This window comes from Scatophagus argus, chromosome 12 (genome assembly GCF_020382885.2).
Source record: "Scatophagus argus isolate fScaArg1 chromosome 12, fScaArg1.pri, whole genome shotgun sequence".
NCBI lineage: Eukaryota > Metazoa > Chordata > Actinopteri > Scatophagidae > Scatophagus > Scatophagus argus.
In genome coordinates this window covers 1,069,113-1,092,842 of record NC_058504.1, presented here as the reverse complement: position 1 = coordinate 1,092,842, position 23,730 = coordinate 1,069,113, and the positions used below count along the sequence as shown (strand labels likewise).

Sequence of the window (23,730 nt, the reverse complement as noted above, 5' to 3'; positions counted from 1 at the left end):
GAGGTAGCTTAGTTAGCTGGCCTGTCGTCCATCAGTACATTCACGTTTCCTTTCTCGAGTAACCGGGTGATGGTTTCTGGAAAGGCACAGGGCTGCTGAGTTTTTCAGCCGCAGTGACGAGGAGGCCGACGTCTCTGCAAAACTCTGCAGCTCACACCAAAACTGTCTGGATGGATAAACAGCCCCCCAGGTAAGAGGAAAGGTGAGTCGGTTTAATGATGAAGATGATGATGATGATGATGATGATGATGAAATGTCCCTCTGAGAGACGTCTTTGTGCATCTGTTCTCGACTTGTGAAAGCAGGATGAATACACTGATCATCCATCAATGTGTGCCTATAAAACATGTACAGTATAAAGTGAGCTCTTACATTATTCATTCAGTCTATTTAGTCTTCATCTCTGAGTTCTTTGCAGGCCAGTTGTTGTCCATGTTTTTTATATATAATTCATCGTACGCACGAACACACTTTGCCAATAACACGGATTAAATTTAGACTTAAAAGACACAGCTGAAAATGTGCATCGCATTTTCTCCCCACGTGTGAAGGATGGAAACGGAAATGCCATTCTGTACCTCCACCTGCAGCCTTCCCGCCGTTCCCAGTTCCTGTTTGTAACCCCACCCAGTGAATGCAAAGAGAGCGCCACTCTAACGTTTAAGCAACATGTTTATTGAAACAAAATCTCGCTTTAAGCTGTAAAAAACACAACAAAAAAGAGAAACACTGTACATATATTTCCCCAGAGAAGAAGAGTACATGATTAAGCAGGTGTGTGATGGAGTCGATATGAAGCCGCGTGGCTTTAAATCCGTGTCGAAGCCGTGAAGTGTGACGCCTGCGAGCTCAAGTGTTAACAGTCTAAATATTAACTCAGCAGGAAGTCTGCCAGACCGACCAAACACGGACTGAGCTACAGCTCCACACGAGCAATGGTGATGACGGTGAAGATGCAGGTGTGTGTGTGTGTGTGTGTGTGTGTGTGAGAGAGTCTTTGGTACAGGTATTCAGAGGAGAACGGAGATGCCCTTGTTAGGCACACACACACGACACACACACACGACACACAGTAATGTTTCAACATAAACAGCAGATGAAAAAGTACAGAACAAAACATCTGACATGACGTGCACGTGAACGTACAGTCTGATCACCACGACGACACCTTAATGTGATTGTCTCCAGGGTTTTCACAGTGCAAGTGACATTTTCATTTTCTTGACACCAACAAAACAGTCGATGTGGCATGAAAGCTTGTCGCCATCACGCAGATAATGGCCCTCACCTCCACCCCCCTTCCCATTCCCATTTTGTACATTAAATACAAGAGCAAGGCACTCGGCGTAAAAGAAGGCAAAAGCGGGAGCCTGGAAAATTACCTGCCATTAATCTGTGCAAACAATTGACTTTTAAACCCCGGTGATAGGGAACACAGCAAAATTAAAAGTCGTATTTCAGCTGACCTGACAGGAGCTGCCGAGCTTAAGAAATGGTTGTATTTAGTCTTAGTGTACCTTTAACTTCATACTGTAGAGGCTTCTTACCCCCCTCAAATTCCCTTTCTTTCTTTCCTCACTGCTTTGCTCCCTGACTGAGCTGAAATTACCTTAAATCGGTCTGAACTGGATGGAAACACTCTAAAGTGCTGTTCAGCCAGTCTAGTTCTTGGCCAAAAAAAGCCAAGGAACAATAAAAAATGGGTACCAAACTGACTCAGGAATTAACAGTCACTCTTTGTCACACTTCAACTAGCTGATCCGGCCATAAAGAGCAGCTTTAAAACCTCAAGTCAGCTCACCAGAAGAAGAAGACAAAAACACATTCAGACTTAATGAGGATGTCATCGTGAACCTTTCAGTGGACGGAAAAAGAACTCCAGACTCGAAACACTTGAGAATAATAAAAGAGGAAAAACCTCCTTCATGTAACCCACTGATAAAAAACTGAACACAAATACAACAAAGGAAAAACATACAGAAGCTAAGGATAGACCCATATGGATTTGTATACGTCTTCTCTTGTTGTTGTAGTAGCAGTTTTCTTGAAAATCTACCAAAATTTGCTTTGCAAGACTTAATTAAACACTTAAAGAATTGTTTTTAATGTGCTATTGTGAAACGACAAAAAAATCAACACGAACATACAGCTGAAACAACCCTCTGGCGTGTTCTGGATCAACAGAGTTCGTTTTGGGGGTCGTGGTCTACAAATACCAGCAGTTAAATACGGTTAAACCCATATTTGGTCTATCCCATATGTACTCCTTCATGGTGTGAATATTGTGGTGTCCAAACAAAAAACTGAACAGAACACAAATGGTGAACACAACCAAACCAAACCAAAAATAAAAGAGAAAACCACCGTTTGGAAGTGGGTGCTGTGCAGGAGAATCAGTGCAGCTTTGGTGGAAGAATATTGGCTGTGCCAAACAAGTTCCAGTGTGACTACCACACCCCGTCGGTCCAGTAAATGTCCCCGCGGTACACTGCCGTGTTTGCGTAGTCTCCTACCTGTTTGCTGCTGTATTTGGGTGGGTTGGCCTTGTAGCTGTAATCCGAATATTGGTCGGAGCCTGTGGAGTTGTTGTCGCCCGTTCCCACGAAGGTGTTGGTGGCGGGGAGATCCTGAACGGCCTGGTGCTTCTTGGAGGCAGAGGGCGACTGTGGCTGCAGCTGGATGGAGGGTAGGGGGGAGTTGGAGCGGTAGTGGCGGCCCAGGTCGGGGCTTCCCGGGGGGTAATTGAGAGGCAAGTGGATTCTGGGACTGTCGTTGACATTGTCGTTGATGAGGTTGAATTTGTGGCCTTTCTGCAGGGTGGCCTCCTCCTCCTCCTCCAGTGGATTGATCGGTTTAGGAGCTTTTCCTTTTTTGCTCTTTTTCCCTTTGCCGTTTTTAGGGCCCTGCTTGGGAGCATACAGGTCCTTACTCTCCTTCTTGCCAGCCTGGTACCCACTCTTGGTGTCCTTCTGCAGGCGGTGTCTGATGACCATCACTGCTACAATGACCAGAATCACACCAGCAATACCGGCGAGACTGCCGTACAGGATGTTGCTGCGCTGAGTAAGGGCGTAGTTGGGATCTCCAGCAATGTCTCTGTCCAGCGGAGTGTAGAGGCTGTGTCCAACCAGCGCCTCGATGAGGGAGACATTGGTCTTTGTGTCATTGACAAAAACATGGACCAGGGCGGTGGTGTGGCGTGGAGGTTTGCCTCTATCGCTGACCCTGACCACCAGGCGGTGCAGCCCGTTGTGCTTCCCCGTGAATTCTTGTGCCAGTGTGATCTCCCCGCTGCTGGGCGAAATGTGGAACAGGCCATAAGGGTTGCCACCTGTGATGGTGTACACCAGCTCAGCATTGGGTCCAGAGTCAATGTCCTCAGCCTCTACCACCTCCACACGGGTCTCTGGTGGGGTGACAGGCGACATGTATGTGTAGGAGGAGTTGGCTGGTTTGGTGACATAAGGGGCATTATCATTCTCATCCAGGACATTGATGGTCACACCCACATAGGAGGATCGGGGTGGGTCACCGGCGTCCACAGCCTTCAGGCGGAAGGTGTAGGTGCTCTCCTTCTCACGGTCGAAGGAGATGCTTGACAGGATGGTTCCTGTGCCGTTCTGGATGACAAACTTGCCATTGTCCGGCTCCACAAACAGCCTCACTCGGGCGTTCTCCCCTTTATCGCTATCAGTGACAGTCACCACACCAACGGGGTTGAGCGGGGCCATGTTCTCGATGACAGAGAAGCTGTAGCCGCTCAGCATAAACTTGGGGTCATTGTCATTGCGGTCCAGAACGTTAATCATCACTGTAGCGGTGCCAGTTTTGCTAGGAACGCCCTTGTCTGCTGCTGCCACACGGAACTCATACCGCTCCGTCTCTTCCCGATCCAGCAAGTTCTTTACACGAACCTCTCCGGTGTCAGCATCAATTTCGAAGAGCCTTGTGGAAGGGATGTCAATGATGCTATAGACGAGCTCTGCATTGGTGCCGCTGTCTGCATCTGTAGCCAACACATCCAGCACCTTGTCACCTGGCTGGTTGCCCTCTGGAAAGTCCACCTCAAGCAACGAAGGAGAAAAGTTTGGCGTGTTATCGTTCATGTCTGTAACCTGGACTTTGAGAGAATTGGTGCTGGACAGGGCTGGATTCCCAGAATCCACAGCAACAATTTCAATCCTGTAATCCTTAACACGCTCATAATCCAGCAGGGTAGTTGTCTGCAGGAAGTATTTCCTCTTCCGATCGTTGGCTGACTCACTGGCAGGTCGCAGCTGAAATGGCACATCGCCGGCAACCACGCACGTCACCACCGCATTTTCCCCCTCATCACGATCCGACACTTGGACCAACGCAACCGGCGTGCCTATGGGCATGTCCTCGGAGATGTTGGCCATGCCATCCTGGTGTGTGACCAAGCCAATACCACGGATCTCAATGGCTGGTGCGTTGTCATTCTGGTCTTTGACGTTGATGGTCACCAGGACCTTGGAGCTCTTGGAGTTGGGTCCACGATCTTTGGCGACCACAAAGAACTTGAGGAAGTTCTCCTCCTCACGGTCCACCAGGCCCTTGACGTAGATGATGCCCGTAGAGCGGTCAATGCGCAGGAGCCTCTGGACAGTGTCGGAGGCCTGGTGGAGGCTGTAGTCGATCTCTCCGTTGGTGCCGGTGTCTGCGTCGTTGGCTCTGACCTACAATGGCAAAAAAAGAGGTTTACCTTTTCATGGGCTCACATTTCACCACAAAAAGGTTGTACAACAACAGTCCTTAGTCCTTAGAGAGACTTGACCATGAACTCCTCCAAACAATATTTACAAGATGTTTGAGTTTGTTCGAGTATACCTCGAAACTTATCAGAAGACCAATTCAAATCTTTCAAGATAGTCAAAAACTGAAATTTACTTTGAGTTGCAGAATATACAAAGGCAAGCCACAACAACACAATCAGTTGGACGCATGACTCAGTTCTGATGACAGACAGGAAATTTTCAGTGAATAAAAGTGTCATTTTATTTTGACTTGTAATGATTTCAAACTTCAGTATCAAACTCTGTTCATTGTGTCCTGCTTTCAGGTGCAAGTCAGCCACAAATATTTGGATTTTATTTCTCTCATTTCATTGAGCAGCTTGAACACGCCATATTCCCATCGTAACCTCAGTTACATCTTAATGATTTAGTTACTTTGACTTGCAAAGAACATTACTAACATGACACGACAAACTCCTTTGTGTTTTGCTGAGGGGGAGGAGTTTTTCTGCTGTGTGTGAAACATAACACACGATCAAAGCTGAGCGCACACACTCACACAACATCTAACGGCCATGCAGCAGGTCAGCGGCATCTAATAGGCAGATGAGTGAATGTTAATGTTCCCCTCATTATCAGCGAAGCTCCAACTCCTCAGGGCCCATTAGGAGCCCGGAGAGGACAGACCAACACTGGCCACAGTCTGGCTTCATACGCCCAAACCCAAAGTACATGAAGGTAATTAGTCAGTTAGGAGGTTCTATCAGTCAGCAAAATATCACTGAGGATGGACTCATTAGGACACCGTTCTATCCACACATCTAATACTTTTTAATTGCATTCATTCAGAAATGTAAATTGGCGTGTAGCCTTAAATGAACTCACTGTTGAATAGCCGATTTAAATGTCCCCAGTGCTGCCGCTTCAGCATTTTCTGCAGGCTTCACCTGGGACTTAGACTAATGAAATTAGGGGTTTTTAAGTATTCCTTTGAAGCATGAATGAATTTGAGCCAGGACGAACTTCAGTTCTAAAAAAAAAACAACCAAACGATAAAACTCATGTTTGGGCCGAGGACGCAGGAATCAGGGATCTGTGTCAAATTCCAGTGACTTATGCTGCGTTAACTGGCTGCTATCTGATGATATCTTCACTGACTACACATGACAATCGAAATGTCAAGCATTTCTCCAAGAAACAAAATAATGCTGAAATGAAATTTGGGGCACTGAAACGCATTTGATGGGATGCTGCAGCCATAAAACCCGCAGAGTCAGGAGAACATTTACTTTAAGGAGAGAATCTGGCTTTGGAAGGTTAATGCAGCAGAATCTCTGTGGTATTTTCTTCTTAACACAGGCTCTGGTTCATACCGCCACATAATAAACATCTGCTTTCCCGCTCGCTCGAGATCACAGACTGTGACAGACCATCAAGGCTGCACCCGGGGACGACCGTGGGATTCACTGAGCCAAGTCAGAGAGGTTAAGGTTAAAGAAAACATGAAAGTGAAATTATAATTTCTCCTGCCCATTGATTTCCTTTCCTCCGGTGTGTCTGGGAGCAGCAGACATCACCAAACAGCAGTGAATTATTGACAGCTGCTGAGAATTGTGTATTGAACAGTTGAGGTGACGGTGATGAGGCCAGAGCTGCACTGGCTGCTCTCCAAGGCCGCCCTGTGAGGCCTTCAGCAAATACAGACGCTGCTTATCTCCCAGTTAACAATTAACCAGTGAGGCCAAATGGCTTCTGAAACGAGTGGACCAGCGTGTCAAGTTTTAGCCGCTTTATGAACCCAAACCTCTGATTGGTCAAATTAAACCACTGACTTCATAGTTCACCCAATCAATCCAAGAAATCCTATGGTTCTTGGTTATTTAAACACATACTTTTCGCTCAGTTTAAGGTTAGAACAGACACAACAGCTTTCTGTGTTCCTCCGAGCTCTTCCTGCTCCTCTGAAGTGGGCGGGGCTCCGAAACGTGAAAAGTGAGGTCACATGCTTCAGTGAACCAATCGGGTCCAAGGGCAACATTTGAATCAGCAGTGAGGTTGTCTGTCGATCAGACCTCTTAATAATTAATCAGTCATGTATCCATTTAGATATGTTAAATATTTCATCTGAACAGAGAGTCTCATGCCAAGCCCCACTTTACTTTGACCGTTGCCTATGTGGTTTGTGAACATTTAAATGAAATCCTGAGTCGACATGCACGTTCTGATGATGACTCAGCACGGAGAAAACATTTTCTGTTTGTGTATAAATTTGCTAAATCAAACATTTCCGTGGACCTTGAGTGAAGACATGGGTGAAGTCAGCTCACTGTTTCAGACATGCAGCGTTCTGCTCCTTTAAAGAGCGAATCAAACGGCGGGGATATGCACGATTTAAGCAGGTCAGGGCCGTCAGTCAGCATCACTCCTCAGAACGCACGTTAAGTGAAATGAACTCTGCGGCTCTCTGAAATGCAATGAGCCACATCCAGAGCAATAATACCAATAAGCCCCGTGGATAATCTCATGACTGACTCAGATTAAGTCATGCGAGGCTCGCTGGGAGGCTGGATGTTCACCGAGCTACACTCAGACTTCCTGCTCCGCCCGCTCACGGCGACATCGCTCGCCGACCGCCCCGCCGGACGGCTCAAAGGTGAAGTTGAATCAGTGGTTAATATGTGACTACACACGGTGATCCCACGCCCTGCTTCGCCTCCACCCGCACCATCTGTCTGTACGGGTAATTGAGCAGCACATTATGTGCAGTCACTGCGTCGTGTTGTCCTGCAGCTCAGTGTTATCACCAGCGGGGCCAAAGGTTGTGCTGCAGTGTTTGGTGACAAGAAAAACTCTGGACTCTGGAGGAGCACTCCGACATCAGGAGGGACGGACTGACTCTGAATCACACCTACACTCTTACTCAAGAAAAGAAGCAAATTTATGCTCAGCTGTGACAGTGAGGACAAGCGTTTGCCTTGTTCATGGATCCCTGAATTCCCCCTTGAATTTTCCGTGATGTTGATCAAACGCTAAAACTTTCACTTCGTGCTGAATGCCTGAACGTTCGCTCACATTTCTGCTGTTTGATGTTAGTTTTTCTGTCCATCATCGCTGTCACTCTGATCATTTTAAATGTTTACTTTGGAGTCTCACACCATAAGTGCTGTTCAGAGCTGGAAGAGAAAAGAGTTTTTAAACTCCATGTGAGCTACAATAAGTGCAGCAGAGGTCTAAGGGCCTGACGGTGACGTCATGGAAAGTCAGCGGTCACGCTCACTCATTACTTTTATTACGTTGAGTTATCAATTATCAATTAAATCGGTCTCAGTGACATCTTTTCAAGCTGTGGGTGAGTCATTCAAGCAGTGAGTTATTATTGATCCTGTCAATCAATTTATCAAAATGTAAAGAGTTATTGCATTAGTTAATGATAAAATGAAACTAATGACAAACTGACAGTGTGTGCGTGTGTGTGTGTGTGTGTGTGTGCTCTGACCTGCAGCACTGAGTGTCCCTGCTGGCTGTTCTCCGGCAGCTCGGCCTCGTAGTGGTTCCTCTCAAACTTGGGGGCGTTGTCATTCTGATCGGTGACGGTGACCCGCAGCAGAGCGCTGCTCGCCCTCGCCGGCTTCCCGCCGTCTACCACCCGGATGTTCAGGTCGTATGAGTCTTTCTTTTCGCGGTCCAAATTGCCCATGACGACCAGCTGAGGCAGCTTTTCGTCTGTGTCCACGGCGACCTGCAGGGTGAATAGCTGGTCGGCGTCTGGCCCGGTGCTCAGCGAGTACTCGGCCACGCCATTGGCGCCGGCGTCCCTGTCCGTGGCCATGGGGATGGAGAAGAGGGCGCCGATGTGCGTGTTCTCTGGGATGGACAGGGTGAGGATGGGCGAGGAGAACTGCGGTGTGTTGTCGTTGATATCCAGCACCTCGATGCGTCCCTCGATCAGCCGCGGCCCCGAGCCGATGCCTTTCACCATGTCGGTGATCGACACCTCAAACTCCAGGAAACACTTGTCGCCCTCAAACAGGTTGCGGCAGTCCCTCAGCGTCTCACGGTCGATGGGGATCTCGGTGGTGTAGATGTCGCCGGTCTTTCCGTCCACCCGCAGGTAGGGCGAGCCCACCTCCAGCTTGTAGAGGTGCCCGGTATCGGGAAGGCCCTGGTCCGCCGCCAGGCTACCGATCAACGTGTTGGGCGGCTGCTCCTCAGGAACCCGATACAGGATGTCGGTGGGCGCAGCGCCACAGGACACCAGCAGGACGACCGCCAGGAACAGCAGAACCTCCCACCTCAGCGCCGCCATGTCTCCACCCAACAGCACCGCTCTGAAACAGACAGAGAGAACAGATTAGCGAAACCGCGCGTCACTTCTCCTCCGACAGCACCACATAACAGAAAGTTGACTTAGGATCCACAGAGCTGCTCCAGGCTCAGATTTATGTCAGAGCTGTTCAGGAAAAGATGGTCAAATTCGTCTCCTTGGGCCACTAAACATGTCCCATGCAGTTATTTGCGAGACCTGAGGGTTCCGAGGTTTCAGGCCTGGTCTCCGTGTGCAGAGAGCAGCCGAGCAGCACAGACTGATGACTTCCTCCCGCTGCCAGTCCGCCGCTCTGACAGGAAGACAAACCGAGCGCTGCTGCAGGCGACACTCGAGCAAAAATACTGACGAGAGAAGAAACCAGACGGCTGCAAGTCTCAGCAGTTTATACTTAATTCTTTGTTACGCCTTTGTATCCTGATAAAAACACAAAGATATTTCAGCTTGTGTGAAGAGTATTGCAGAGGCCTGCTCATGTAGACTGACAAGAGTGCAAATACGGTTTGTGTTGTCGTCAACAAAAGGAAGAAAATACTAACTAACAACAACAACATGGTGATGTTTAACTTTTCATTATCCACTTGTGACTCACAGCACGTCTGTCAGACTGTCAGTCTCACGTTTAGAGTTGAGTCTGTTTTTAAGTGAACGTCTTCAAGTCAGTGTGCCCTCTCTAAGAGACAACAGGGGGTCTCAGGGGTCTCGAACAAACTGTTCACACGCTGCATGTTCCTGAATAAAGATCAGAATCAGAATCAGAATCAGAAAGATTTGTTTTTTGTTGGGTCTCGAAGAAAAATAATGCGTGATGGTAAGTTCAGTCTACAGTTTGATTCAAGCCTCAAAATGTGACCGCCGGACGCAATGCAAACGTTCAGTGTGTGTGCTCAGAGAAACGACCACAGTGCAGGAGTAACGGGGGTCAGCCGAGGCCCAGCAGCTTATTCCGCCCCCAGGCCCCGTTGTAAGTAAATCAGGCCACGGCTGAGTCATCGGACTAATGCGAGTGTGGCGGCTTCAGGGCCGAGAAGAGAAGTGCTTCTCTGCCGTGGTTGGACCAAACAAATCAAATGTATATTACTGTCTCTCCTAGAAGATTTTCACAGCATTTGTTCCCCTGAAAAGTGACACAAATCATCAAGAATGAAAGTTCAAACAGGTGGCCTCGTCCCATCACAGGAGCGGCACGCTAAATGAGGGTAATATTTTGTAAGTTTATCTATGACAGAACTCTTTGGAGGACCAAATGTCAAACTTAACGGAGGACAACAGGCCGAAAGATGAAACAGCTACCGTCTGTGCTGTGAGAATGTAAACTGGTGCTCAGATCCTGAGGATTCCCTTAATGGACTGAAGGTCTGAGACCACAAAAATAACTCACCGTAACAACCGATGCTACATGTTTAAAGAGCATTTTACCTCCCAAAAGAGCAAAAACAAATTATTATTATTATTATTGTTATTGTTGTTGCTAGAAACATCTGGCAGGTCAAATGGACCCTTATGGGCAGCCCAGACTCACAAGGCCAAATTTAAAATACGTTTATCACTTAGTTCCCAGTTTCAGGTTTTGAAGACATCTGAAGGCTTGCAGAGACTCTCACAGATTTCAAACTCAGAATCAGAATCAGAATTCCTTCCTTCCTCTCAGTCTGAATGAAAAATAAGACCAATTCTGTGTTATGCAGATAAATAAAACTCAAAGTGTGAGCACATGTAAGACCATGAGAGGCTGTCGATTCACATTTTGACGACAGCTGGATGAAAGTCTTTCTTCCTCTCCTCTGCCCCTCCACTTCTTTCTCTTTCTTCTCTCTGTTCTTTTTCTTGGCAGTAATTCATCTCAGACACACACTCTGTATTTCGTGCTGTAGGAGTTTTCTGGCGGCGGGTCGCTGAGGTTAATCTGAAGTTTTTTTTTTCCCTCTCCTCACGTCCTTGATTTGTAAAGGAACACACACAGACACACACACACACACAAAATGTTCTTAATGTGAATACAATCACACACACACACCTACATGGACCAGCATGCAGAGTAGGAAGCAGGAAGTCTCCTTTCTCTCCTCCTCCTCATCATCCATCCTCTGCAGCACTAATACACCGACTTCACTGTGTAGTACTGAGCTGTGTGTGTGTGTGTGTGTGCGTGTGTGTAGGTGTGCAGGCTTGTATTTTCTGAGCCTGTGAAGTCAGTGGGCATTTTTGCTGATGAGCACTTTCCAAACTAAAATGTCAAGACACGGTGACAGTGAAAGTACATACTCATGACAGAAACTCATTTGATTTAAGGTCTGTTTTACAGAAGCTTGTCTTTTTGTGGGCGGACTGTCCCTTTAAGGCTAACTGTAGGTTGATGCTAACTGGTTCCTGGCAGAAAATCCCAACAGCTGAGAGGCTGAAAGCAGCAAATGTTCGACACTGTTGTTGCTACTCCCTGCTGTGACACACACTCACACCTAATTACCTCCGTTTGAATGTGAATGAGTGTGTGTGTGTGTGTGTGTGTGTGCGTGGAGGGGCGGGGCTGTGACTATGTTTGCAAGTGTGAGTGTGTATGTGCATACCTCTGTTTGTGTGTGTTTCTTTTGTCACTTTTTTTCCCCGAGCTGCCAAAACCCCAAAGCAGCGACCTCTGACCTTGTGGCATTTCGCCCTGGAAACGGAGCCGAGAAAACGCTGTTCACTGCCTGACATCCGTCTGTCCGCTGAACCGAACCGGTTCTTACTTTTAAAACGTGTACGATGTGATGACGTCGAGCACCACAGTGCGTGGTGTAAACAGAGGTGGAGAAGCTCTGCCTGCAGGTCATCGAACACATCAGTCGTGATAAATGATTAAACGTGTGTTTCCTCGTACCTCTGCATGAAACCTCACACTGCCGCTTTGTCCTGAGAGGAGAGTTTGTTTAGCGCTGACCTCATGTTCTGCCTGCAGGTCAATAAAAACCAGGAAATAAAGCACACGAGGGAAGAAAGGAGGCTTTCAGGATGACCTGAAGCGACATGATGGCAAAACTGGATTCAAGATATTTTAATGGTGTCACACACAAACTGTGTTATGCTGTCTGTCCTGAGTGAAACATTCAAACTGAATGTAAATATTCTCCACATCCTGTGCAGCCTGACAGATTTGGTCTGTTTGGAGTTTTTGAAACTCATCTTGCCAGGTCACTGAACCTTTTAAAACACTGATAAACTGATGTCTGTTTCACATACCGTAAATGTGTACTGTAAAACAGTTTCTGGATTTCAGTTTCCTGGTGATCGGTCAAAACAAAACCAACTCTTCAGATTTCCTGTGGGTTATTCACAAAGCACTGAAAAAAGCTTGGCTCCTTGGCTCAGTTAAAGACAGTTTCTGTAAGAAAAAGACACTTGCTTGGAACCAGAAAATTGTGCAACTGAAACTCACAACTTGTGCAACCAGACGTGACAGAAATGCGAGCTGACTGGCCCTCATTCACCGCCGTGAGGCCCACGTGTGAATTATGAGGCCTGGAATGTAAACTGGAACAGAGAGAATCCGAGCGTCCTGAAAAAGCTCTCGGGTCGTGAGAAGTCGCATGTTGACATGTTTGTTCTCATGTAGCGTTTGTCTCCTCTGGGACGCACGTCTTTTTTCCCACAGTCTGAGAGATTCTCATCAGCCAGCCTGAGTGTGTGTGTGTGTGTGTGTGTGTGTGTATGTGTGTTTCAGTGCAAACACATTATGAGGACAGTAACATTTCCATGTGTAAGGAGCCGGGCAGGAACTGCTGGACTCCTGGACAGACACAATGGAGGCCACAGGGAGCAGGCGTGTCCACGCTGCAGCACTCGTCCATACATCACAAAGCAGCTCAAAGTCCCGTTGCCTCCCACTGTGTGTGCTCACTATTCACATTCAGTGTGTGTCTCCATGTCAATGCCCCACCTGCATCACGCTGTTTAACTACCACACACCACATTACATCAGAAAGAGCAGCTGCCCCCACGTTAAGCTGCGACTCGGCTCCTCGCGATGCATCAACAAATCAATCACGACCTCTCTGGAGCCTGATTAAGGCCAGACATGAGAAATATGACAACATACCGTGCATGTCCACAGACGGCCCATACAACGCATAGAAAATAAAAGATTTCCTTAAACACTCTGAGAAAAACTCTGCACTCTGCAGGGCTGGTGTATTTTTATCACGTTACAGGTTCATCGTGCTAAAGGACGACGGCTGAGCATCAGACAGGTGGCCAACACCAGCAGTTACAGAAATGTTGATCAATGTCTGTTGTCCTTATAAAAAACTTAAATAAAATGAAATAACACTTTATGATCAGTCCAGTTTGTGGCAAACTGATCAATACTTTTATACAAGTTGGGTCTTAATCACATATTGGTGTGTAGGAGCCCAAACAAAACCGACATCACAGTGTTTCACACAGACGCTCGGCTGTCTGCAGAAGCTTCAACTGCTTCTTAAAATTTTTAAAAGCTCTCAATAACTCGACGTCAGTGATACAACAAGCTACAGACCAATCAGGATCAATGAGAATCAAAACAGGCTTAACACTCAGGACATCTACGCTACAAACCGACAACACGTTGTTCTGAAACACCACATCTGACTTCCGGGATACGCCGGCACTGGACAACACAGAGAAACAGGACAAATCGTGTTAATCCAAACATCTGATTGGCTTGCAGTGTGAACTGACCTGAGGACTGGGCTCACAGCCGGGCTGAGCTTTAAGCGAGCCGTGGGACGTCTCGGTTCTTCATCTGTATTGCTGCACCGCGTCTCCTTCGTCTCCATAACAAACAGCTCATTGGTTACTTCACACGTGTCCCACCCCAAATCTCTCTCACAGGAAGTACATCACAACGAAGTAATGGTACTAAATGTTAGTGGCAGCAAATGTCGTACATTTAACTACTATTTGGTCGACAAAATAGATCTTCTTTCAAAAAAGCAAAATAATAAAAAATCGAAACGATGAAATTCCACCGTGGACATTGATGCTTTAATACATCAGCTATTCTGCAGGTAAGAACTAAGCTTCATATTAGTATCTAACCTGAAGACAATTTTGGTACTGAGCAAAAAGTATCAGAACTTTGCATCAAATGTCAACTTACTTTTTGTTCCCATCAACCCGTTTTGAGTTCAAGACTCTTCAGGACTGTTTGTCCTTAATGAGACACACTGAAAACCTTTGGTGAACTCAGCAGCAGATCCTCATTAGAACAGAAACATCAGAGAGAAGCTGCTTCCTCCAATCAGAGCAGAGAGCTGCCGTTTGCGGGAAGTGAAATGTTTTCATGTGCGTCACAGCATTTATGATTGCGCTGATGTTTTCTACAATTACACAAGAACATTATGAGACCAATTACAAACCAATAAAGTACGACAACTGTTCTCTGGAATCTGCCAACAAAAGCTGTTGGCCAGTAGCCAAACTGGAAACCAGTTCTGAAAGTTTTTGTCTCACCTCACAGGTGTGTTTTTAAATGACAGAGCGAGAGTGCAGGTGTGTGTTCCTTATATAAACCCAAGAACCCTGAATGTCCCACACTGCTGTGTCACACATACCAGACCTGGAATTCAACACACACACACACACACACACAGAAAATCAAAAGACACTTTGATGTTTTATGATCTCAGAAGGACAGGATGTTCATGGTCAAAGTGAACACTCAGGACAGTCCAGTGTGTGTGTGAGAGTGTGTGTGTGTGGTCCCCCGCCCTGCAGCACAAAGGGGATTACTCTAATGACTCCATTCACCACCATTGTTGGATTCAGATTAGCACACACACACACACGCACTCACACACACATCCTCCCCATTCAGATGCAGCACCCAACTGTTGCCAGAGCCATTCAGCCTCATGTTGTCCCAACGCTAAGCAGACACAAAGGAACTTGACTTTAGTACGAAGAGTCTGAAGTATGCGAAAGTGAGACGCCAGGTGGACGGCGTCAGAACGTTTTCACATGAATTTATCAGCAATCGAACAAAACACGAAGCGCAGACGTGAGTCTCGGCAGCTCCGGCCCTCCACACAGCAGCAGGTGTTTTGCATTGTGTCACAGCTCATGAATGCGTCCACACCTTGTGTCAACACTCTGCGGCGGAGAACGCAACCAGACTGAGGCGGCGTCACATGACGGCCATCTCACTGTCAGACAGGAAACTCTGGATTATTCTCTGCTGACTCACTGCTTTAAATGGTTTCATGACTGCTTTGGTGTGTTGTTGTGCTGGACGTCGTGCCCAGAGGCACTGTGGCAGGACGGACCAGATCAGGGATCAAACATGTGTCCTTCTGCTGACAGGATGTGCTGTCTAACCTCTGATCCACACACACACACACACACTGATCCACTGGCAGCAGCAGCAGAAGGGGATTATGGGAGTGGATGGCAGATGAACAGCAGGCTGGTATGAAGTAACACTGAGGCATCATCAGTTTTAAATCCACAGCAACATATTCATTCCACATGTCAGACTACGGCAGGATGGAAAACACGATGAAAGATCAGAGCCCAGCTCCACAGGACTTTTAGTTAGACTTTTAGCCAATATCCATTTTTGTGCTCAAATTCAAAGGTCAGAAGATCCTCATACATGCCTTTCAAAACGCCTGACACAAAAGACGAGCTGAGCGAAGGCTGTTAAATGCAGCAGTGTGTGCTGTGAGTACGCCTGCATTATGAACATCAAATAGAGTTTTGACCGTCAAATGAGAAAGTCAAGGCCACTAATTGATCTTTAAGTATTAATTTATGCTCTCAGTGCTTCTCAAAGGCCTCCTGGATGAATGGAGCACTTGGCTTCTTTGCTGTCACACAGTGTAAAGTGGGCTCTGGTGCCAGTCCTTCACTGTCAGCACACTCAGCTCCAACCAAATTCAGCACCTTCAGGTAATCTTATGCACACACAAAGCAAAGACACTAAGCGGAAATCTTTTCTCTTACTTGTTATGTGGGATGACCCCAGTGCTTCAGAGTGAGGGAAGGAGACGTGTCAGCTGAAGAGAGACATGAGACATGAGAACAGCGAAGCCCACGCGCCGTCTAAATCGTCTCTAAACCCGCTTACAAAAAACCCAGTGAGGAAGAAATTCTGTTCTGCAGGCTCGTCTACACTCACACCTGCTCGACAACAGCTCGAAGACACGTTGACTCTTGAGACTTTAGTGGCGTGGACAGCGGCTGATGTCTCCTGTCCTCGTCCCTCATTAGAAAGACAATTAATGGCCATTTGTGTTGCCCTCTAGAGTTGAGAAGAAACATCGATTCACATGAGAATCTCGATCTTTACGCATTCATAAAAATCAAGCCGTTTTCTAAATGTTAGTCATTAACGTGACGTTGACAGAACGAAGAAAGGTGGACGTCAACTGTGAGGACAGTCAGCAGCGCCTGGGCAGCGATGTCTTTACCTGGAGCTAACAGTGCAACACACGCCACCTCCCCGACACTTTTTGTTTCCACAGAGGAAGGACGCTGAGATGCTTTCAAATTAAATCATTCAATAATTACTGTTAGCTTTTTAAAATGAAAAGGCTGCATCGGAGTGCTTTTTGGACGGTCCAGGCCACGACGCATTTTATTTTATTTTAGTTTTGTTTGAATTACTAATTAATTATTAATATTATTAATATATAAAAATGCACTGATAAGAAAACACATCTCAAAGACACACTGCTTACAGTTCAATGTGTCGTTTAAAGAGTGTTTTGTGACCAGGTGTCTGCATCACCTGTCTGCACTTTGTCAGTATCAAGCTTTTTTTGTTTTTCATGGTAACCGAACCACCAATAAAACATTCTGCAAAATCTCCCAAAAAATCGAGTAGCTCATTTGCCACACGCGGACACCACAGAAGAAGAAGTAATGGGGTACAAAACGTGCTAACAAGCCTTTGGAAGAGTGTAACAGTTGCCTTCTTCATTCTTGTGCTTGTTGTCACACTTGAACCGAAAAAGAGGAAGAAACCTGCCATGAAAACTCTTTAATCGGAAGCATGGACGCCTCGTTTTCTGCAGAGCAGCAGCGAGAGTGTGTGTGTATGTGTCTGTGTGCGCACGCACGTGTGTGTGTATGTGTGTGTGCGTGTTTCGGCGTGTGCTTCCATTTCACACCCCAAACCCATTTCCACTCTCCCAGCTCCCATTTTAATGACGGGCATTAACAACACGGCTCGCTCAGATCGCCAATTTTTATGCAGAAATGTGCAGAACGGCCTCCTCCTCCTCTTCATCTTTTTCCCCTCCTCTTCCCCTCCCTGCTGACTAATCCTCCACCTCACCCCTCCCACACAGCCGTGGGCAACCATGAGGCTTGTTGTTGTTTTATCTGGTCAAAATTGAACAAACTCTTCTCTAAATTAGAGAAGGCACAGAGGAATCCCAAAGCTCGGCATCAGACCTCAGACCTCAGACCTCGGCCCTCGGCAGGAGATCGGATGACAGCAGGGTCTGTCGTCCAAAGCGGCCGCAAACCTCAGCGAGAGTATCTCCACCTCAACCGCTTGCACTGCCGAACGAGCCCGAATATGCATTTACGGAGGCAGACATCAGAGCGGATCACCTCCAGTCTGACCAAAACCCACAGAGGCCTTAACGTGCGTTTTATTCGTTTGTTCAATGTTTTCCTGACAGGAATGTGAAGATGTTCAACTGCAGCTCAAAGCCACCACAAACGAGGCTTTTCTTTAACTAGTTTTAGACACTAAAAATAAAAAACCTGCTGCAGATTTTCTGCAAAAACACTACCAACACAGAAAATTCCTGATCCTCCAGGAAATACACGGGCCCCGCTCAGCCGTGCTGCACATCCCTGCTAAGACCCAACCTGGTTTGTCCAAGTCTCAGGTTTCAGTCCCACGAAACATCACAAGTGTCTTCATGCTATCAGGGTAAATGGGGACCAGGGTCAAAGGTCACGTGAAGGCATGGAAAATGTTTCCCATGAGCGCTTTCACACAACGCTGCTGTAGGGGTTATTTGAAAATGGCCACGGTGGTGGCGGCGGCGTTTCCTACTACAGCTCACTCTCTGTGAGGGGAAGGCAGATGCAGTTTGCATGTAAATAACCAACCCCCCCCACTCGCTCCCTCTCTCTCTCTGTCATGTGGAGCAGGTCGAACACCCATCCGCTTCCTCTCCCTCCACCACAGCAGGGGGAAGGACTGGAAAGCCGCAGACTGGAGCGACCAGACGGACTGGATTCTCAGGTGGTGACGTGCTCACTGGATTATCAACCCCCCCTCCCCCCGCCAGACCCACCCACACCCCGTCCACATGCACAGTGTACACTGAAACTCCACCACCTTTATTTGCATGTGAACAGAACATACAGCTCACTGCAGGGGGTGCGGACGTGGAGGTGTTAAATTTGATGCTACAGGTGCCCAGGAGGCCTCAGGTGCTGTGTGAGGGTTTACAGAGAAACAGATATGGAGAGAGATGTGCGCTCCCTCGCCTGTGTGACTGCTTTATGAGCAGTCAGATGAATGGACTGTTGTATTTTTGCTTTAAGGAGCCCCAGGAGTCCCTGAAGGCACATTAGCTCTAATATTACAGTGGGAAGACAAAGCTCTGATTATAATGACCAGCTTTTTTTTAACTGCCATTTTATATTCTCCTCTATAGACTGAGAGTCCCCGCTGAACTCTTAAGGCGTCAGATGAAGCCATAATGAAACCCCACTGTGATGATGCTCCTATATGCACGACGGGGAGCTGCAGCCTACTGTACATCCTTCCTGAAATGCATTGAACGAGATTACTGTAGTGAGTTTTCAGTTTGAGAGTGCCCCACAGGAAGCTTTATTACTGACAGACACTGAGGTAATGTTGAGGGGATCGATACGGATCAATAGCACTGTAGTGTAATATAGGTAAAATACCCATCAGAGGAGATTAGACTCCGAATATGAGCATTCATTCGATCTAAATGGGCTTATTTTACCTACAAGTGTTTTAAAAGCAGCTGCTCGGTCGTTACAAACGCTTCACTGTCTGCAGAGATCCATGTTCCGTCGACAATGTGTTGTTTTAATTAAGTTACAAGTGCTCAGCCAGGCGAAATTGAAAATAAAGTGTTTTTATTATCGTGCGTAAAGCGTCTCCTACAGAGCGGCTGACTGACAGGAGGATTTAGATGAAAATATATAAAATATATGTCACAGGAGTAAGTGTTATGTAAAGATCTAGGAATACAGTTCAGTGTGGTTCGGGTCTGTGGGGAGAAGTTCCTACCTGGACCGGGTGAGAGCTGCGTGGTTCCCCCGCTCTGAGCGCTCCAGCCCGGCTACAGGCTCCGCTCCTCCTCGGTACCCAGGCGGAGCCGCTCCAAACCTCCGGGGAGGGGGAAACGAAATTAACAATCCACGTCGAAAAAAAGACCTTTAAACAAATCAAACAATCCAGTCGAAAGGACAGGGGTAATTATTCCTCCAAATCCTCTCACAACTGCAGTCCAGTTTTACTGTCGTGACCAGCGCTGCGCGTCAAGCCGGAGGTCCTTCCTCTCTCCGGGGGAACGGCTGGAGCTGGAGCCCAGCCGGGGGATCACCCGTCCGGGCCGGGGCTCACTCACTGCTACTCCGTGCAGGGGGACAAACGTTACCAACGGGGGGCTTGCGCAGACAGCGACAACAGCATCCTCCGCTGATGGCACGCTCTGGGAGCCGGTGGGGTGGAGGTGGTGATGGTGGTGCAAGCGGACGGAGCTCCGGGACGCGGGGGGAAAAGGAGGAAAAAACGGTTTAAAAAAAACAACCCAAGCAAGAAACACCAGGTCCGGTAGGTCCGGCAGTTGCCAGCAGCGGTCATCCGGTTAGTTTCCACCCTGAAGCGCGGTCACTGCTCTGCAGCCTCAAACTCTGTCCGCCTCCCGGTCCAGCACGGAGCAGGTCGCGCGGATGCACTGTGTGTGATGAGAAAGTGGAGTGATTCCAAACGGCTGCGCCCGCGCTTCCCTCCCTCCCTCTCCCTCTCTCTCTCGGTCTCTGTCTCTCTCTCCCGGTCTATGTCTCTCGGTATCTCTCTCTCTCTCCCGGTCTATGTCTCTCCGTCTCTGTCTCTCTCTCCCGGTCTATCTCTCTCGGTCTCTACCCAGATCTCCCCCCTCCTCCTTCCTGTATACGCTCTCTATACACTACACCGAGCAGGGCGCGGGCGGAGCGAGCATCCACCCCAACTAACTCTTCGTGGATTTTCCCACATTTTCTGTCCTGATTTTATGGTGACTTCTCTTCTCCGCCATCAGTCATCGTTGACCGGAGCCGCTGCTTTTTCAGCAGGCGGCAGAGGCAGCTCGGAGTCTCCATCACTCCAAATTAAAAAGGAGTGTAACTGCGTTTAAAGATTTGAAAACGTTTGAATCACATGCACTCTGGTATGACACTTATCCGCTTCTGTACTCTTTGACTCACGCGGTCAAAGCCCCAACTGTCGGGGTTCTCCGGCTGCGCCTCCACCCGTACATACAGTAACTACATGTTTCGGTACCGCTCCGTGTTTCTCCTGCCATCTCTCCCCCCTTCTTGAACCACGTCTCTGGGTCTCTCTGCCTCTCTCCCAGCCGGCTCCGTCCTGCCACAGAGAAGCGGGAAGCGGCCGTCTCTCGCGCTCTGAGCGCCACCTACAGGCGGGAAGCGGCACGTGACGGGCAGCCTGTGCTCGAGCTCACAGTGCAGGCTTTTCCCGCCACTGTGGAGCAGCGACAGCAGGGAACACAACAAAATGGAGTCTGTAGTGTGAAATAAACAGATATTTGTACGACATGTGGCTGTTTTTACAACCGTGCCCGTTATATGAGCACAAGGCGGCTTGTGGTGGGGGAGGCTGTTACCCAAAGCAGCTTACTGTACACTGATATTACACACAAAACATATGGATTATGTGTTTGCATATGACTGCTTCAGCTTCATCAGCTTAGGGAGCTAATCCAAATGCATCATTCAAAAAGAATTAAAAAGCATTCTTTAAAAATTATATCACCTTTTGCTTTATGGAAACAACCATTGCTGTTAAATTGCAAATGATAATAATAATAATTAACAGAAAAAATGCCTATTGAGTATTTTAGAGTCATACAAACCAAATATGACAAATACTCCAAGCTGTATTTTTTTTTTTTTGATGCCACACTAGAAACAAGAAAAGATGAAATTTTAAAATAAGTTTGGGCCTTAAAAATGTAAGAATTCAGGGGGAAAACAGTAGTAAGCAGTAAAATGCAAGTAGTAATCTAAGTAAACACAGAGCTGTATGTTGTGTGTGTGTGTGTGTGTAAAACACACACCTTCTGAAATGTCATGCAGTATAAGTAGTAGCCTATAAAATGGAAAATACAAACACTGCCTGAAAACTGAGCTCAAGTGACTGTACCCAACACTGCAATTTCACTGCAATTTCAAAGACTCATGGGAAATTCAGTAAATACATTTGATAAACATTTCTTAAAATACGGCAGTGGTGTACTCTAGTGGCTTGAATATTTTTTGACTTTACAATCATCAAGCTGAAGAAATTAATCAATGTATACATCTGGTAGGGTCTAAACAGCCAGTTGCTGTTAGTCAGCGACAGATCAGCCTCTGGGCTAAAGTTAGCCATTGTTAGCTACACTGTGAGCTGTTTGACATATTAGATTACAGTATGTATACAGTCTGTATTTACTGACTAGGGGTATATTTCTTTAACTATCCAGGATATTATAAAGATATAAACAGTGTGTAAAGGATTTATTTTCTCTGTTGCTTGACATTTCACAGCAATATTTACTGTAGCTACTTTGCTGCCAAGCTAATCAAGGTCTCTGTAAATAGCAATTTGTACTTTTGCTTAATTACAGAGACATCAGGATCACAGAAATGGGAGGTTTGATGAGCATAGCTGCGGCTCAAGTGCCAGGATTCACACACCCTTTACTTACCACTACATTCCTGGTCAAAATATGTTGCAGATGCAGTCATGCAGGACTCCTGAATTATCATCCTTAAGCATCTTGCTTTTGCACACCTGAATACAAGTCATGGGCTTATTAGCACAATCATTTTTGCAAAGTTTGAGGTTAGAGAGCTTGTTTGCATTCTGGAGTCAACGTTCTTGTGGTTAAAAGAACATTTTCATCTGCCATGTTAACTTTCTGGTGCACAATTTGTCACAGTTCTTTCTTTATGCGCCTGATTGGCACAGAAAAGATTATCTTTTGTTGTTTTGTATTGCAATTAGCATTTGGTCTTTGCTTTTATCTTGATGAAATCAAAGAGCTGTGCAAGAGCTTGATTTTTATAAAGGATGGTTTCAGAGTTTGATCATGTCTGCTGGAAGAAACGTTTCAGATATGTACAGTAGGAATATTTCTCAGCATATCTGTATTTCAAATCATACCGGGAAATGGCATGCAGTAAAGTACATAACAACAGGCTACATGAAGTGGGCGTTCGCCTACATCAGCCTGCTCCCACCCACAACTGCACTGTGGAAATTTAATTACAACATATTCATTTAGGATTATGTACTGTGATGACAAAGTAAAATAAGCCTTAAAACTATATTTTTTGACTTGATGATCATGCCAGCTAAAATAACATATTCGTCAACTTTATTTTTAATCACCCTCTTTCCTATAGCCTAAGCTAACAAGCTCGCTCACTGTAAATGAGAGGCTCTTTAGCTCTTTTGCTAACGGGATAATAAGTTTGTACAGTTTATTTAAAAGATAAATTGACTCATTTCTGATAAACCTGGTTTCTTTCGTGGAGCAATTTATATAGAAGAGTGTTAAAGAAAGTAGGATGGTGACTTACTGCTGTCACTAAATTTGAATTCCATGCAAAAAATGGACTAAAATTTACTTCACCACCATGAACATGTCCACTATGTGGATACATATAGATACATACATGTGGATATGGAGTCACGGTGGTGCAAAAACAATGAAGAAATTATTAATTAATTAATTAAATTACCAAAAAGATCATTCACAAGTGAACTGGGCTCTTTAAGTCCATCACAAGGACATCACTGTGTGTGCCCCTGACAGTACAGTAAATTTGATTTTATTTTAAATGAATGATCCAACCAACACTCCAATCACCTCTGTGTTAACAAACTGCACCGGTCTGGCACCAGCAGTGAGTTGAAACAAAGCAGCCAACAGTGCTGTCAATACCGTTTGGTCTCTGTCTGGTCCCTCCATTTGTTCTCCTCATCATCTTCCTGAAGACATGCCGCAGCAGGTTTGTCTCCAGAGGAGTTTGAACCGCTGTGGTCGACTTTGTTTCCCAGCATCCCACTCGGTAATTAACCCTCCGGCCTGTGTGGACCCTGACTGATCAGCTGTAATATCCTTATCAATATTCCTGGCCCGTCCTCTGCAGCTCAGCTCTGCTGCACTCACATTCATAATCGTAGTTAAGTTGGAAGAAGTTGGTTCACAGAGCTGAAAGTTCCCTTTGCTCTCTGCATTATTTTGTTGTTATTTCACATTGATGTTGTTGTAGTTTTTACATTTCTTCAGATTATTATAACTGCTCTGTAACACTGTATACATGTAGTGTAATGTAAACAAATGAGATGTGAGTGAACTGAAGCAAGCATCAACACGGCAGACTCCCATGGAGGAACGTTATCACCCGTCACAGGAGAAG

The 23,730-nt window shown here is 46.5% G+C and overlaps 1 protein-coding gene across 6 annotated transcripts in view; it reads right to left on the bottom strand.

The window, feature by feature from the left end:
• Positions 1 to 20,074, bottom strand: part of pcdh1b (protocadherin 1b) — a 138,306-nt gene extending 118,232 nt beyond the window's left edge. For 3 of the 6 annotated variants that reach the window (XM_046406738.1, XM_046406739.1, XM_046406737.1), the window contains exons 1-3: positions 13,774 to 14,678; positions 8,251 to 9,082; positions 2,514 to 4,697 (exon numbers count right to left, since the gene is read on the bottom strand). In XM_046406738.1, the coding sequence (XP_046262694.1) occupies positions 2,514 to 4,697; positions 8,251 to 9,082; positions 13,774 to 13,871 (3,114 nt within the window). In that variant the 5' untranslated portion in view covers positions 13,872 to 14,678. Of the gene's footprint in view, positions 1 to 2,513; positions 4,698 to 8,250; positions 9,083 to 10,822; positions 11,600 to 13,773; positions 14,685 to 19,327 lie in introns of those variants that run through there. The other 3 variants (XM_046406736.1, XM_046406734.1, XM_046406735.1) reach the window with 3 other exon arrangements.
• Between the last annotated feature and the right edge of the window lie 3,656 nt (positions 20,075 to 23,730).